The sequence below is a fragment of the Apodemus sylvaticus genome, chromosome X (genome assembly GCF_947179515.1).
Source record: "Apodemus sylvaticus chromosome X, mApoSyl1.1, whole genome shotgun sequence".
Taxonomy (NCBI): domain Eukaryota; kingdom Metazoa; phylum Chordata; class Mammalia; order Rodentia; family Muridae; genus Apodemus; species Apodemus sylvaticus.
The window spans coordinates 4383025-4400249 of NC_067495.1; the positions used below are offsets into that span (position 1 = coordinate 4383025).

The window sequence follows — 17225 nt, forward strand, 5'->3', positions numbered from 1 at the left end:
GTCAATTATTTACTATTAATATTTTAACAATTAATCAACTGTTAAGAACTCAGAATTAGTAGTATTCCTGTGGAAACTATAGAAGGTCACAGATGTCTAGTAGAGGATTCCATTGCTACAGTCAATGCTCATATCTTTGAGACAAGTTAAGCCCAGGGTTCAACCCAAGAACCCTTGGGACAAAGGTTCTACAGAGACCTTATCAAACAGAGGGACTTATCTTTTATCCCTTGAGACCACATTAATTCATATCTTCAAGAAGACTTTGCAGATCCAGCCTTCTATCCTCTCTTCTGTGCCAGAGCCCTGCACAGGGCCCATTAGGCTCTTAGTAACTAGATGCAGCTCAATGTGGGACTATGGACTATTCCTAAGAAAAGAACCTACATGTAGAATTTAGCCTATATCAACATCATCCTCAAATGGAAGAAGTTTCTCTGATTGTCCTCTTCTCCTATGGATACATTGGATGAGACTGGAACAAAATAGCATAAACTTTAAAGGAAAAGTTAAGAAAAAATAGAAAATGGTTATCTATACTCACCAAGTGATTCTTGTTATTAAGAAGACATGAGCTTGGCATAATGGCACACCTCTATAATCTTAACATTGTGGGGGCAGGGTAAGGAGGCTCACTCAAGAATTCAATGTCAGCTTACTCTACGTAGTGAATTTCAAGCTATCTGGGACTACATATCAAGACAATGTCTAAAAAGAACCAAAGCAAAAACAAAGAAAGATATTAATAATTTATGAACTACATTTAGTAAATCACAAGCACCAAATCAATTGGATATTGGAGGCTATTTTTATTTCAGGCCACCCAAATGGCCTCATGGAAGAGCACATTCTAATAGCTTGGCCTCCTGTTGGCTCAGGCACTTCATTAGAATGTTCTTGGAATCTTGAGTGATCATTAGCTCCTTGAAGAAGAAAGGAAGTCTTGCTGTAAGATTTCTTGGGGGAGTATGTAGTCCCAGAGCAATGCTATATAGTCTGAGAGGCTTGGGAAGAGTCAGACATGATTAGACATGGACAAAGCTGCGAAGTATTACAACCAATTAACTTATTTTATAGATAAGAAAACGAAGTCCCAGAGAAAACAAATGACTTGATAAAAGCTCTCAGAGCCAATCATGGGAAGGGATGATGCAGCTTGAAGATCATCAGGTCAGCCTCCCTTCTACTGGATCAAGCAGCAGCAGACTGTTCTGTAGGTTTCAGAATGCAATGAAATAGTTATTCATTGTTTTCGGATAAGTGAATGTATAATTCAGAGATACAGAGCTCTAGTAACATAGGCTAGCAAAGATCTGGGGAAGGAGACATGATGATGCAGGGAAGTGGGGGACCAGATAACAATAAGAGCTTTTTTTTTTTCCCCTCACAAATTGCTCAAGGTCAGGAATTTTAGTTACAGTTAAACTCAAGGTCAAGTCCTCCCACTGCATTTTCTCCCCAGGTTGTAAAACTATTCAAGTCAAAGACAGACAGACAGACAGACAGACAGACACACACACACACACACACACACACAGGTATGGCCCATTTTACAGTTGGTGCATTGCTGCTCCACGTCAAGTTATTTCTATTTTCAGGCATTTGTTTGAGTGCCCTTATCTACTGGGAGTGTGATATATATTGCTTCTTTCCCTGGTTCTAGTCTTCTTCCTCCTCTTTTGCTTTCCTTTCCCTCTTCTTCCATAACTTCCTCCCCTTAAATACTTACCTGCTGCTGTAAAGCTCTGCCACAGATGTCACACAGTGGGGAGAATGCAGTGTCCTATCACAGAACAGGGGACTACTATTTAATGGTAAAGCTATTTTCCTCATTCACCTAAGGTCGCACTGTGGAGGCGGCCATTGCTTCCCACTATAAAACAGATATCCTGAGATGAAAGGAACAAGAGCTATATTCTCCTCTACTGACCTTATGGCTGTATCCTTGGAGATCCAAGTGGGCCTTGCATCTTTTCCATCAAGTACTACTGCTTCAGGGTCTGTCTACCCAGGCTTGGCTTCTTGGCTGCTACTCATGTGCTGCTAGATAGAAATAATCTTAAACCATTCATTGAGTGCAGGGGATGCTTTATACAATCCAACATGCTGTTTACAGTTTATAAATTGTCTTAGGAAGAAGCATCTGACTTTTTCTTCAAGGCATCTCGTTGACTAGATCCCATTGGAATTCTTTGGGTTTCTGGGAAGGGGCTACTTAGCACTTTGCACTCTCCGAATAAAACCCAGAATTTCTTATTTTTCCAATCCTTGCATGAAGCAATATCTAGTAGCAAGCTTTCTTCCAGCCTTATAGTTTTAATTCTCTTCCCCCCTTTTATATAATTTATTTGCTTCCACGCATCGCAATAAATTACAACATATCTGTGAGTAGTGGTGCATATCTTTAATCCCAGCACCCAGGAGGCAGAGGCAGAGGCAGAGGCAGAGGCAGAGGCAGAGGCAGAGGCAGAGGCAGAGGCAGAGGCAGAGGCAGAGGCAGAGGTAGATGGATCTCTGTGAGTTCAAGTTCAGCCTGGTATATAGAGAGTTCCAGGACAGCCAGAAGCAGTTGGATCTCTATGAGCTCAAGGCCAGCCTAGTGTACAGAAAGAGTCCCAGGAGAGCCAGTGCTACATAGAAAGACCCAGTTGCAGAAAACAAAACAAAATTGCATTAAATAATACATATTTCTGTCTTATACACTGATTTCATTCCAAAGTCATTATATTTTACCTGCTTCACTACATCTTCTCTGAGATGATGCTGTGCATGCTGGGTTTAATTTAGTTGATAAATGAGGAGTATCAATGGGATCCCAAAATTAAAAAGGAAAACAGGCCCAGACTCATTACTTATCAATGCAGTGACCCAAAAGAGATATCTAAGATAGGACCTACTTTTTCTCTGACCTTTATCTTTGTAATTTGTTTTTGTTGCTGTGCATCTAACACTGAGCCTTGGCATGCCAGCCCCCAGCCCCTTATGTTACCCCAATCTTCATGTTTTATCTGAGGAAAAGTAGGTGCATGGTTGGTGCTCAATACATAAATGTGTTGAATAAATGTTTGCTGAAAGAAACAGAGAAAGAACACCTACCTATTTCAGGACTGAAAACAGCCTGGGAGAAGACAGATATGGAAATACTTACTGCCCTCCTTTGCCTCACAAGTAGGGCAAAACCAAGGTCATTCTTGGCACAGGACACTCCTCTTAGCCTGTTGATGGAATCACTTGTGCAAAGCTAACACTTTACTCTCTGCCAGGCAGAAGGTCAGCCCTAGACTGAGCTGATCCATGGGCACAGCACCATCTCTCACCCAGGAGGCTGCGATATTATTTCAATGAGGATGACAGGTGGGGAAATCTGGGCACCAGTTGTTCTTTTCCACTGGTAGCCTTTGGAGGGTAACTCCAAACTGGGGCATGTTGGCCTACGTGCTTCTCCTGCAGCAAAGGGCTCTGCACTGGAGCCATGAGAACGTGGGCTCTGTCCTGTGGCCAAATTCAGGGCTCAGAGACCATACCAAAGCACAAAGCACAAAGGGAACACAGGACTACTGAGTTCTCTTGTTCAACTCATCATGGGCTGTCTGGCTGAGGACCTAAGTCCTGATTGCCAGCATTTGAGCTTATTACACATGGCTTAAAAAAGAGAACAAATGAATTAGTTTAGTTTTAAGAAAATGCTAGAAGGTCCAATAAAGCTAATATATGCTAGCCTGGCAGAAAGCAAGGAATTTAGTGGTGGTGTAAATTTTCTTAATTCCTTAATTCCCCCTTGTACATCCCTGCTCACAATGCACATACTGGTCTGTGCACACTACAGTTTGACTCAGTGATCCTCCTTTCTTAATCTTTAGTTTTCGAAATTCATCTTCAGCACAATAGTGCTGGTTCATTCAGTCTGTATAGTTGAAGCAAGCCAAAGTGCAACATGAATCTCAGCTGTTGCTAAGTGTTGTGGTACAGGCCTGTAATTGCAACATGACTTGGGATCTCAAGGAGTCTACTTAGTAATAGTCTGTCTCAAAAACAAACAAACAAACAAACAATTGCTTAGCTGGAGAGATGGCTCAGTGACTGAGAGCATTTGTTGGTCTTCCAGAGGACCTAGATTCATTCCATTCCCAGAACCCACATCATGGTTCAAAAACATAAACAACTTCATTTCTAAGGCATTTGATGACTTCTTCTGATCTTCTCTACCACCAAGCGTACACTGTGTATAAAAATAAATAAATCTAAACAACTACTACTAATAAAACAGATCCTAGTGTTACATTGTAAAAAGTTCACCTTTGTGTTTTGAAGGTTTGATTAATTCTGAGTTTCTTATCATTGCTTGCAGTATTATTTCAGTGCGTTCATTGCATTGTTATTTCAGTGTTAATAGAAAAAATGAAGAAAAATGTCATGAATATACTGGAAGCAAAAATCTTAAAAGTACACATAAAGCCATATGTACTTTGTCATTTTTCTGTCACTTTAAATTTTTCTATTTTTTTCCTTTATGTGTATGGATATTTGGTCTACTTGTATGTCTGGGCACTACTGTGTGCCTGGTGCCTAAGGAGGCCAGAAGAGGGTGTGTCAGATCAACTGAAACTGGAGTTACAGAAGGTCCTGAGCCTCCATGTGGTTGCTGGGAATAAAACCTGGGTCCTCTGGCAGGGCAATGTTCCTTACCACTGAACCACCTCTTCAGTTCCCTTTTGTCATTTATAACTAGTTTTGAGTGCAGTTTTTCCTGTCAGAACTACAAAGCACTTCACAGGGATCAGGATATAAAGTTCAGTCAGTAAAATAGCTGCTGCTCAAACATGAGGACCCCTGTAAGTTTAGACCCCCAACACCTATATCAAAGCTCATGTCTATAACCCCAGCACAGGAGGTATCCTGGTATTCCATGGTGAGATGTCAAGTAAACAAAAGCTTACATATCCAGCTCAGAAACTATCTCTAATTGATAGCCTCTCTCAAGTGAAAAATTAGTTTTCTCCAACAGAGTTTCACTGGGTACAGGCATAGCACTTAACACAGGCCTCATTCCTATGGATAGATGGCCAATTCAGAACGAATTGGATGCTATTTCTGGAGTTTGTTTTGTCTCACAATGCTTTATCTGAGCATGATTTTAGCCACTATGGTTTCCAGGTTTGTGATTTTATGGGATCTTTGTGTTTGCAAATGTGTGTTTCTGTATCTATGTGTGTTTCTTGTGCTTTTTCTTTGGCTCTCCCCCCCTACCCCACCCCCCACCCCCGTTTGTTTGTTTTATCCTATTCTGGTTTGTTTGATTTTATTTTAACATTATGATTTCTTAAATATTCATTTGTTTTGTAATGAAAGAGAAAGAGCAAGAAAAGGTGTGTTTTGGGTGGTTAAGGAGGTGGTCAGGATCTTGGAGGAATTGGGGGAGGGGAGACCGTATAAGAATATATTTTATGGAAAAATCAACTTTTAGTAAGAAAAGAAAATGTTCTTCTGCAGCTTTTGCTCATTTGAGATACTCGGGCACAGGCTTGATCCATTTTAAGGAGAGGTCACTATGAGCATGTACATAAAGGAAAGTGGTGCAAGGCTATCTGAGAAAGGGCTTTTCTAGTCTTATAAATGACCCTCTGCATATGGAGATAGAGATGGTAGTAGCCAAATCCATTGCTATTCAATGGTGGCATTTTAGAGCAGGAGGAGACAGCAGATGCTATTGCTGTCAATTCCTCTATCCTATAGGTGAGGAAATGGACTGGAAGAATTTAAGTGATCCGTGCAAGATGCCATAGATGATTAATGGTTGTGACTTAGTCCATGTGGGTCCTCACATTATTGGTCCCTGCCCTTCCTGCAATTTATAGGACTTCCCAGTGACACAGACTCTCAGCCTCTGATATTGCCAGAGATGCTCCACTCTGAGCTATTTCTATTGCCACACCCTTTTGCACTCAGAATGTCCTGCCCTGCATTGCAAGCTGGCTAATTGTAGCTAAGGTAGCCCAAAGCCAGACACTATTGCAGCAAAATGAATTGGCTTATACCACCTTGGACTTCTTATCTTGATCACAGCAATACTTTACCCTGTTTATTCAGACTGTTCATGAGTAGGAAGTTAAAGAAATACTTGTACTAAAAACAAAACAATCAAATTTTGATCTGAATTTCTTTGAAATGTTTTCTTTAATTACTCTATTCTGTTGGTTTGGGGTGTACCATCAGGTTCTCTCAATTTCCCCAAATGTTTGAAAATATTTTTGAATATTATGTGTCTTCTGGTATAATGAAAAGCATCAGTGAGGTAATTTTAGTAGATTCCTAAACTCAGGTCCTTGGACAAGGAGGTATGATTAAAAGAACAAAGCAAATTTTAGAAAAATGAGTCCAACACAATCTCACTTTAATGATAAGTCTCTTCTCCAATGACCACATTTTCAAATTACACTGTGGGCTTCAGCTACAAAGATTTTGTAGAAATGTGTGACTCTTGGGAAATATGTATGTACTGCCTTAGCAACGCTGGAAGCCAGTGATCATAATTCAAGTTTCATATGCAGTTGGTCACTGATGCTGGGTGGCAAGGGCTTAAAACAAAAACAGGATGAGTCCTAGAGCCCAGAAGTGGAAAATGAAGTGGGTGGGTATGGAATGGAAAATGTGCTCCCTTAGGCCATGGGCTGTGTTCATTAGTGCTGACCTGCCTCCTCTCCTACTCTGGAAGCTGATGCTGATACCAAAGTTTTGAGAAAATCTGAATAAACCCTCCTGCCCCACAAACCAAGGACAAAGATGGGACCACCCAATTTAGCTATCCTCTGGCCAGAACCACATATTTAATCTTGTCCATGGGCTCAAACTCTTCTTGCTCCTAGGCATAGGGACTCAAGCAATTAAAGTCAACATATGTTTCCACTCAACCATCATGTCCATTTCCAAATGGTCATAAATATGTAGCATAAACACTAAGGTCAGAGGACATGGAACGGATGAGAGCATAAGCTAATAAGGCTCTAGAAACCAATATTCTTTACCCCAAATGACATGGAAATGTTTAACTTCATATCTCTTGTATTTCATCCATATTTCTGGGTAAAATCATTTCTGCTTTTGTTCCAGCTGTGCAGCACATACTGCAGTGATCGGTTGCAAGTGAAAAGAAGCAAGAAAGCCTCCTGCATACAAAGGACAATGACAACCAGAAAGAGGCAGCAGCCCCATCCTGCTCTGGCCTTGAAAGGGACTGGATCCTAGGAGGTGGCAGCATTTCCGATCTATTGTCCTCTGTCTCCCTCTGCTGTTCTTCCAGAGAAGGTTCCCCTTACAACAATGAGAAATCATGTACTAGCTGCATCCATTTCTATGCTCTCCCTGCTGGCCATAATGGGAGATACAGACAGCAAAACAGACAGCTCGTTCCTGATGGACTCTCAACGCTGCATGAGGCACCATTATGTTGATTCTATCAGTCACCCATTGTACAAATGTAGCTCAAAGGTAAGATCAAGGTCACTCCAAAGCCTTTGGAGGATACCCCTCTCCCTCATTAACAGAAGAGCTGCCTTAGTTCCTTGTCAGTGGATGGAGAGCTATGACCAGAGCCTAAACTGGAGCTCTGCGACTGGCCTGTAGATCTCACAAGGGAATGTTTCTTTAGAATTTTCCCACTATGCTTTCCACTTCTGTGTCTATAATGGAACATGTGTGAGCTTATTCTGTTGTGGGTGTGTCTTGTGGCCCTGGGTGGGAAATTTATGAGCAATAACATTCCTGTATAATAAAGAAAAATAGGGACTGGGAATAGGAAAAGTGGGGAAAGGGAAAACCTCAGTTTAGATCCTTAGTTTAGGCACTCACATAAAAGAGCCTGGCATAGCAGTACACATATCTCCAATCCCAAGGCTGAGGAAGCAGAGACAAGAGAACCCATGGGGCCATGCTCACTAGTCAGTCTAGCCCAGAGAGTGAGCTCCAAGTTCAGTGAGAGACTGTCTTAAAAAGTAAGGGATCAATCGATGACCAAATCTTTGAGCAACCTCTGACCTCCACAGTCTGTGCACCCATGTGCATATGTGCAGGAACATGCACACATATTACACATGTGTGTGTGTACACACACACATGCACACACAACATATGCAAAAAGAATAAAGACAAAACATAGAGCCTTTAAATTGTCATAATTCCTTCTACTTCGATCAAGAAAAAGAAGGGGAAGCTATGGAATGTGATTGGACAGTGGAGCATATTCTTGGAAGCTCTTCAAACAGTTTCTGAACTACCCTAGAACCAGCTGGGTGGTCTAAACCTTCCTCCGCATGTCACACTGATGTTAAAATGACTCTACAACTAAAGATGATGATTTGACTGCTTCTCATTTTATCTTGTTTTAGCAGTTCATTCTTACTGGCAGTGGGTGGAGTGTTTCTTGCACAGGTCATCTGTGACTTGGTGCTTCGAAGAGGTGTGCAAAGTAATAACATGCTAACAGACCACCAAGAGTGACTGCCACATAGACCACCCAGAAGGGAGCCACATGGAGGGTGGAATGGATCTCACATGAGAGTTCTCATGACCGTCATTGTCCCAGTCACATGCTCTAAATTTGTCTACACTTAGTAAATGAGACTTTGTTTCGTTCAACCTCAAACAATTTTCACTTTAGTCCTGAGACTAATACAACAAAACCCCTTTAAACATTCTCATATGTCAAACCTTTTTAAAATTTGCAATATAGTTAAGAATTTTACAAATTTCTATCAACCACTAGAATTAAGGTCATAGGAATCAATCTCTCCACTCTTCATTTCAAAACATGTCTGCTTTTACATTTTCCATAGCTTCTTTGGTTGTAGCCCAAGGAAGATCTTTAGTTTGAGGGCTTCAAATTTTCAGTTAAATCAATTTCACCATTGTTCTAATAAGACCTAGGACTGTGGGAAAAGAAATAGAGGTTTTTTTCCCCTTAAGAAAATGTCCTGGCTCTTACTTATATTTGAGGGACAAAACCAAAGAGAAATCATTAGACATGGATAATTTTTGGTGAAATTCCTTCTTAGAAATGGAGAAATTGAGCTGCTATAGCCAGCAAGGGGTAGGGGTGGTACAGCCTTGCTTATGTTCATTTCAGCACCACAGAAGCACAAAAAGCAGCAACAGCAACTGAAACAACAACAACAACAACAACAAAGATAAGTATCTTTATAACCGTGACTGTTCAGATGTTGCTTCAGAAGCAGATGCCACAGCACTGATATCTAGTGTTTGTTAATTCATGGATGATTTCTTCCTTTGTCGAGCTGTGCTCCATAATCATGTTTCTTTAGAGAAAGAGACAGACAGATACACGGACACAGACACGGACACAGACTCAGACAGAGTAGGGGAATTCAAATTTAGAGAAAGCACCATTGTGATGAAAGGCAGAGTATAGGAAATAGTAGCATGTACAAAATGTTGAAAGTGGGCTAGGAGTGAAATTCAGTAGAGAGCACTTGCTCTCTTGTGTGAGGTTCTAGGTTTCAAACACAGAACCAAATAAAAATTTTAAAAAATCTGGAAAGATAGGACAAAATGATGGAAGACTGTCTTAGCAAGTTAACCTCAGAGGGGAAGGGTCAAGAAAGAAATGTCCTTAACTAAAAGTCTTGGGGTTTGAGCATGACTTTTAGAAATGAATTTTAGTCTATTGTTTTTCACCTTTGCTTCTTCCAGAGTGCTACAGTAAATAACAGGGTAAAGATTGTGATGATAGAAGAAATGTTTGTAATTTCATGGGAACAATGTGTTTTCAAACATACTAAATGACCCCAAATATAGCAATGGTTTTATGTAAATGCCGCTTGGAATTATTAATCTTCCTTCCTTGGCCACAAAAAAAATGTGCCTGGCACAGCTTCAGCTACCAGACCCTTTCTGGATTAAATTTTCTGTATGTATTGAGGAAGAAAATGATTTTCATTTGGAAATATTCTATAATTCTTAACTTTTCCAGACTCAGAATAATAGTCTCTTTGACAAAATTGTTTTCCATCAGAGCTTAGGAGAAAAATGTTTAGCTTATGTCCAGAAGAAAGACGTCAGGGCAGATTTTATAGCTTTACAAATATTCTCTTCAGTATCATAAGCAAGAACATTATTTTCTGGACACATGACCACTCCTTGCCCTACCAGTTAATGTTCCTGACATATATTTGTCAAGTGGGTCTGGCCTCCTGACTACATGAAAGGCACATGTGGCCCAGGGAATGAAGCACACTGGCCCCAACACCTAATCTGTGTCAGTCACTTTACAACACATATCGTAATCACTACCAACACACCTGCCATGGAGGTGTTATCATTCCCATGCTACAATGAAGGAAACTCACAATGCACAACAAAAGACAGGTTTCCTGATGCTCTGGAAAGGGCAATGTCATGTTTGAAGGGTTTGTTTTTCCACTGCCTGATTCCTCATATTGAAGGAAAGTAAAAAGAATACAGGCGCTATTATACAGAATCCAGGCCTAACTGTCTGTGGTAATGATTCATATTCTATACATTTTTTTCTAGAAAAAAATAGAGATAATATCCAGAAAAAGATTTTCTGAATACTTTTAGTGGGACTCTCTGTCTTTCATGGTCCTAAACTTGCATTTGACCAGCTTTGGTTTCTGTCATCCTCCTCCTAGCAATTCAAGAAAGACTATTATAGTCAGGCAAGAAAGACTGACCCAACAAGAAAACAATATGGCCACTGTTTAGATTATACCTGGGAGCTTTGTTAGTGATAATATAGTCCAAGAATAATATAGTCCAAAAATAGTCGAAGAGTGGCTAGGAGTGGCAAGCAAATTCCCTCTCTTCCCGAGAAACTACATTTTCTACAAAAGGTATGAAGCAAACCTTCTGAAGATCTGCAATTAGAGCAAACTGTCTCTCTGGGAAAAGTTGAAGGAACCAAGGCATCCCAGACTTGGAGGTAGCTGAGATCCTGTCTCCAATTCTCATTTCACAGTTTTCCAACTGGGTGATTTCTGGAAAGCTAAGTCGTTGTTTGGTGTTTCAGTTTCCTCCCCTGGGAAAGAAGCTGTTTGCCCAAGGTCACGGACATGTATGGCCATAGTGGTGATATTTGTAAAGCAGCTAGCACAGTGTCTGTCATATGCTAGACATGTGATAAATGCTATTGTGGACCCTGATGATGAAGTTGTAAGCCAGACAGGTGTTTCAACCCACTTTTCTATTTCAGTCACTATTAAGACTTCAATAACTGTTGGGATCCCTGCAGCCTTAAAGGATTAGGAAAGTGAGCCTCCATATGGCTCTGCTGGATGAGAGGGGTGGGGGTGAGCAAAAGAGCAAAGTAAATGTAAGCCACTGTGCACGGTGCTAAGAGGGAGGATCAAACGGGACAGACTCTACTGGCTGCCTTCTGTCACCAGGTGGGTAGAGGATGTGCAGGGGTGAGTTCTGACCTCTGCTAGACATGGGTTTTCAAGAACCTGGCTTGGCAAATTGGCTTCATGTTTGAAGCCCAAGGCAGTGAAAATAGGGACTGGGGTGGTCTCGGGCAAGGGGGTGGAGCCAGATTCTAAGGAGTAGCAAGAGGTTGGAGTGAGGCACACTTTTATGAGTGAGATGAGACAGCAGCTGGTGAGACAAGAAGGAGGTGAGTTGAGGCAATAAAGGCTTTGAAAATTCTCAGAGAAAGCTGCAGGATTGGGAAGGAGCTCTTAGGATGCCCACGCTCTCTTCTGTTGCTGGCCCATATACTCATAGGAAAAATTATGGGCATTAGGGATACAGAGTTTATAGCAGAATTGATAACTTGAGAGATGTGACTTGATCTTTTAAAATAAAAACAAATTTATACTGAATGCATACAATGTGCTGGCCTCATAGAAGTTGCTAGAGACAAAAATAAAGTGGGAGGAAGACAGACAACAAAAAGTTTGCCCTTCATAATGCTTACGGGCTAACAGGATATAGGAAAAGGAAAATATTCTGTATGCAAATGCCTCTTCACATGTTTCATTTATGGCATATATGACAGTAACAGACAGGCGCTGGAAGGAGTGGAGTTGCCACCCAAATCTTCAAGTCTCACCACCCCAATGTGACTTTGTTCCCTGGTTGTCATTTTGTTGTTGGCCACAGCCTGGTACGGACTCTGAATATTGACCTGGCTTCCTAAAGATAAGCTGAACAGTCACATCTTAATGCTGTTGGTAAGGGAGAGGTGTGGTGGGAGTGGCATAGATGTATTTGTTCCTGATATATTATATACTGAGTAGTTAAGCTTGACTGAAGTACAGGGTGGATGAGAATAGCTATAAGATTGGAAGATGTGATACCTGAGGTAGCCATGGTATATGCACACTGGCTGATCCTGGTTTATTCTTCTTGTGCAGAAAACAGCTATTTGAGAAACAGGTCCATTGAGGTAGAGCCAAGCTCTGGAATCCTAGAGATCGTGTCCTTCCATGTGTGCTGGTCATAGAGCTTCAGATCCTGAAAATGTCTAGTGAAATCCCAATTAAGTTAGCTTGTCTTCACGTTGTCCTGTATTGGAGACTTGACCATTTATGGAAAGCTAATATCCTGATCCATTATGGCTATGTCTCACTGTGTGTCTTAGTGGGATGTGATCTTGTACGCTGCATTTGGCCCTTCTTAAAGTTTTCCTTATCCATGGGGGTCTCTAAAAACTTCAGTTTGGAAAATGGCTGTCTAATTGCTTCAATCTCCAGATAATCCAGATTTGGGTGCAGCAAATTCTGCACTGTGCCAATGTGGGAAGCAACCTTCCCGTGTACTGGCAGATATGGGAAGAAGGAACTGGGGATGATCTTGAACTCTTTTGTCAGGGAAATGGGGCTAGACACCAGAGACAGTCCTTTGTGTTACCCATCTATGGCATAATTCTCTAAAACCTGTTCAGGATGATGATTATCTTACCTATCAATTTGAAGAACAGACAGGGCAGCATCAAAAGCTTTAACAGAACCAGAATAGCTTAAAGCAGACATTTTCTCTCTGCCTTTGTGACCTTGCAAGGAAAGTAATGTTAGACCAGTCTAACTTATTTCTCTCTTAGTCCTTCTAGTTTTTTTTCTGCTAGTATCTTGTTGAATTTTCCCCAAGTAATTTTTTTGCAGTTAATGATGTCAGTAATCTATAACTATCGGGAGTCATCTTTCCCAATTTTGGAAAACTGTGCTAGCCATTATCCTTTTATCACTGAAGGTTTAATTTTGCCCCGTAGAATGATGCCAGAGATCATCTCTAGTGAATCTGTAGTGTTAAGCACCAATTACCAAAATATTAAAAATTTCTATAGCATCAGGAATCAAGCTGCCTCACCCCACCTCACTCATGCTTTCCATTCCTAAGATTCTAGGATCTTTGGATGATATGAGCTACCTTTTTTCTTTGATGGGCCAAGTCCTTTGTTAACTCACATTCAAAGCATCTTTTCTTTTGGTTTAGTTTAAACTTATTTTTGGAAAAACAGAGCAAACAATTCCACCTGCCCAGTATTATAATTCAAACTAGCCATGGCCAGAAGAACTCTTACATATTCTTGTCATTTTGTCCCTGTAAACAACTTGATGGATTTGACCTAGGAATGCCAAGAGATGTATTCAGCATCTTTCCTTCTTGAACTATGATCTCAAATGTGGCATGCTTGGGATTGTCTTCCGTATTCTCAGTGTGCTCAGGAATAGGCCCCATCCCTAAAGTGCTTACGGAGTGAATATATATATATATGTATGTGTATGTGTGTGTGTGTGTGTGTGTATGTGTGTGTATGTGTGTGTGTATGTGTGTGTGTGTGTGTATGTGTGTGTGTGTGTGTATGTGTGTGTGTGTGTATGTGTAGGTGTATGTGTATGTGTATGTGTATGTGTATGTGTATGTGTATGTGTATGTATATGTATATATATATAGGCTCCCATAGGAAACCTCCAAGCTTCCTTTGTTTGGGAAGGGTATTTGGAAATTTTCCCCTGTGTTCCTTATCTCTATTCTTAAAAAATTCCAAGGAGCCTTTTTTGCATCTCCTTAAGCTGTATGCAAAGTGTATCATCTGTACATTTGTTGAGGATAATTTTGATACTTTTTAATTGGAGTCATCCATTTTTCAGATTTATTTATTTATATTTTTTGTGTTTCTGTGTGCCTGCTTATCTATATGTGCATCACATAGGTGCAGGTATCTGAGACCACTGAGAGGGGGTGTTAGAACCTGGAGTTACAGGCTATTGAGAATCTCATTTAGATGCTGGAAAGAAACCCAGCAAGTGGTCTTAACCACTGGCTCATCTCTCCAGCCCCTTAGTTAGAGGCTTCTTGCTATAAAGAACACAGGCTCTGATGTTGCAGCCAAAACATTTGGGAATGGAGAGGATCAGGGAGAATTTTCTCTAAATCACTCTGAAGATAGATGCACATAAATTGTACAAATGACAGGTATAATGTACAGGCCCAGGCATATGTGTCTCCCAAATGTACCCCATTTCTCTATTTCAGTTTCTTCTCCTAAGTTGTAGCCTTCTACAGACACCACATTCCTTCTGTTTAACTAGTTCCTACTAGAACAACCCCACCCTTTCACTCCTCACTCTGTTTACTCAAGATTTCAACTTGAAATGATTTTCAGCTTGCTGTTGTTGATAGAATTGCAATTCATTTGGGCAGTGGTAGACCTCCACCCACAAGAAGGAACTCTGGTGGGGATTTTAGTAGTCATGATAGTTTCTTTTCCTTCCTTCCTTTCTTCCTTCCTTCCTTCCTTCCTTCCTTCCTTCCTTCCTTCCTTCCTTCCTTCCTTCCTTCCTTCCTTCCTTCCTTCCTTTCTTCCTTTCTTCCTTCCCGTCTGAGCATTACTTTTTTTTATTCGATATATTTTTTATTTACATTTCAAATGATTTCCCCTTTTCTAGCCCCCCCCCCCACTCCCTGAAAGTCCTTTAAGCCCCCTTCTCTCCCCCTGTCCTCCCACCCACCCCTGCCCACTTCCCCGTTCTGGTTTTGCCGAATACTGCTTCACTGAGTCTTTCCAGAACAAGGGGCCACTCTTCCTTTCTTCTTGTACCTCATTTGATGTATGGATTATGTTTTGGGTATTCCAGTTTTCTAGGTTAATATCCACTTATTAGTGAGTGCATACCATGATTCACCTTTTGAGTCTGGGTTACCTCACTTAGTATGATGTTCTCTAGCTCCATCCATTTGCCTAAGAATTTCATGAATTCATTGTTTCTAATGGCTGAATAGTACTCCATTGTGTAGATATGCCACATTTTTTTGCATCCACTCTTCTGTTGAGGGATACCTGGGTTCTTTCCAGACAGAGTTAAACAAAGAATTCTCACCTGAAGAACTTCGGATGGCGGAGAAGCATCTTAAAAAATGCTCAACTTCATTAGTCATTAGGGAAATGCAAATCAAAACAACCCTGAGATTTCACCTTACACCAGTCAGAATGGCTAAGATTAAAAATTCAGGAGACAGCGGGTGTTGGAGAGGATGTGGAGAAAGAGGAACACCCCTTCACTGCTGGTGGGGTTGCAAATTGGTACAACCACTCTGGAAATCACTCTGGCGGTTCCTCCGAAAACTGGGCACCTCACTTCCAGAAGATCCTGCTATACCACTCCTGGGCATATACCCAGAGGATTCCCCACCTTGTAATAAGGATACATGCTCTACTATGTTCATAGCAGCCCTATTTATAATTGCCAGATGCTGTCTGAGCATTACTTAACATCTTGTAAATCCTTGAAAATCCTGGGCCCTCCTAAAGGAGTTTAATTCAAACCGGTATCAGATAGAATAGTGTTGACTGGCTTCTCACCAATCCCTGGGTACTAGGGATCGAACCCAGAGCCTTGTGCATGCATATCAAGTTCTCTACTGCTGAGCTACACCACCTTAAACATTTATTTTAGATTCTTATGTGTGACTAGAGACTGGAGCCACTAGTCCAACCCAGCAGGAATCAGTCAGGAGTGTTGGGGTCTTTCAAAGGATGCTGTGGTAACTTGAGCTTTTGATAACTGTACAGAGTAACCACCTCCCTTATTTCTCCAGATGGTGCTCCTGGCCAGATGTGAGGGGCACTGCAGCCAAGCATCACGCTCTGAGCCCTTGGTGTCCTTCAGCACTGTTCTCAAGCAACCTTTCCGTTCCTCCTGTCACTGCTGCCGACCCCAGACTTCCAAGCTGAAGGCTCTGCGTCTGCGCTGCTCAGGGGGCATGCGACTTACTGCCACTTACCGGTACATCCTCTCCTGTCACTGTGAGGAATGCAGCTCCTGAGGCTTGCTGATGATTGGCTTTCTGGCTAGCACAACCACAGGAGCAGTTCAACCTGCTAGAGAAGGACTGGCAAGAAAAGAGTTAAGACAGATAAAGATGGAGCAAGTCCCACAGGATTGTGCATATTCTAGTCCTAAAGACTCAATGTGCTTTTGACAGAAAGTGACTCTGGGAACTTGCTTTCCATTCCCATCTCCTTTCCCTGGAAGAATTTCTTTGGTTACTTTTCAGATTCAGGCATTTCCCCTGTTGGCTCTGATTGTGGTTTGGGTGCCTGACAGCTCTTCATTAGTGGGAAAATGTGGGGCCCTGTACAAGAGCTTGTCAGGCTGTCCCTATTTGGTGCATATTAGGGAAACATTTACCTAACTCTCCTTAGGAGATCTCCGGTTGTTGTTTCCCCTTGTCATTTTGGCCTAAGATTTGCCTCTAAAGGTTTCCAGTTTCCAGATCTGGACACCGAGTCCATGTATATGTTTAGTGAGGTTTACTCACAGCCAGCTAACTGCTACTAAAATAACTAACACACGGGTTCTTTTATGTGACAGCAGGATTCCTGACCACTATTGTAATTGTTCAGAAATGACTTAGGGGATAATATAAAGTTGGCAGAGAACTTTATAATCTGAAGGCTTTTGCAGGTAAATGATCGTCAACTTTTGTGGAGGAAGCAGGCTTTCACACATACACACTCAGATGGATCGCACACTGACTCTGGAGAAGGCATACATTATACTTGGTGTGGAGAACACACCATACTCATAATTGAGCATTAGTCAGGCATGTAGGAATGTCCTTGTGGGTGTGCAATAGCTTTAGCCATATCTTAGCTACATCCACCTGTCTATGTGAAGCTTGTTGCCATAGTGGTGGCCCGACTTATCCTCTGAAAATTTTGTTTCAATATATTTTTGGTCCTTGAAGCTCAA

The 17225-nt window shown here is 41.4% G+C and overlaps 1 protein-coding gene across 1 annotated transcript; it reads left to right on the forward strand.

Moving 5' to 3' along the window:
• The first annotated feature begins 7121 nt into the window (after window positions 1-7121).
• On the forward strand, window positions 7122-17165 carry Ndp (norrin cystine knot growth factor NDP). The gene is made up of 2 exons (XM_052171427.1): window positions 7122-7485; window positions 16069-17165. Exons 1-2 carry the CDS (start codon window positions 7318-7320, stop codon window positions 16294-16296), a joined length of 396 nt encoding a protein of 131 aa, XP_052027387.1. The 5' UTR covers window positions 7122-7317; the 3' UTR covers window positions 16297-17165.
• The last annotated feature ends 60 nt before the right edge of the window (window positions 17166-17225 follow it).

What these genes read in the sequence shown, in the direction of transcription:
- Ndp (XM_052171427.1), top strand. Translation starts at nt 7,318, where the DNA reads ATGAGAAATCATGTACTAGCTGCATCCATTTCTATGCTCTCCCTGCTG. An exon ending in TGTACAAATGTAGCTCAAAG is followed by an intron (nt 7,486 to 16,068) that starts GTAAGATCAAGG and finishes TTATTTCTCCAG; the next exon opens with ATGGTGCTCCTGGCCAGATG.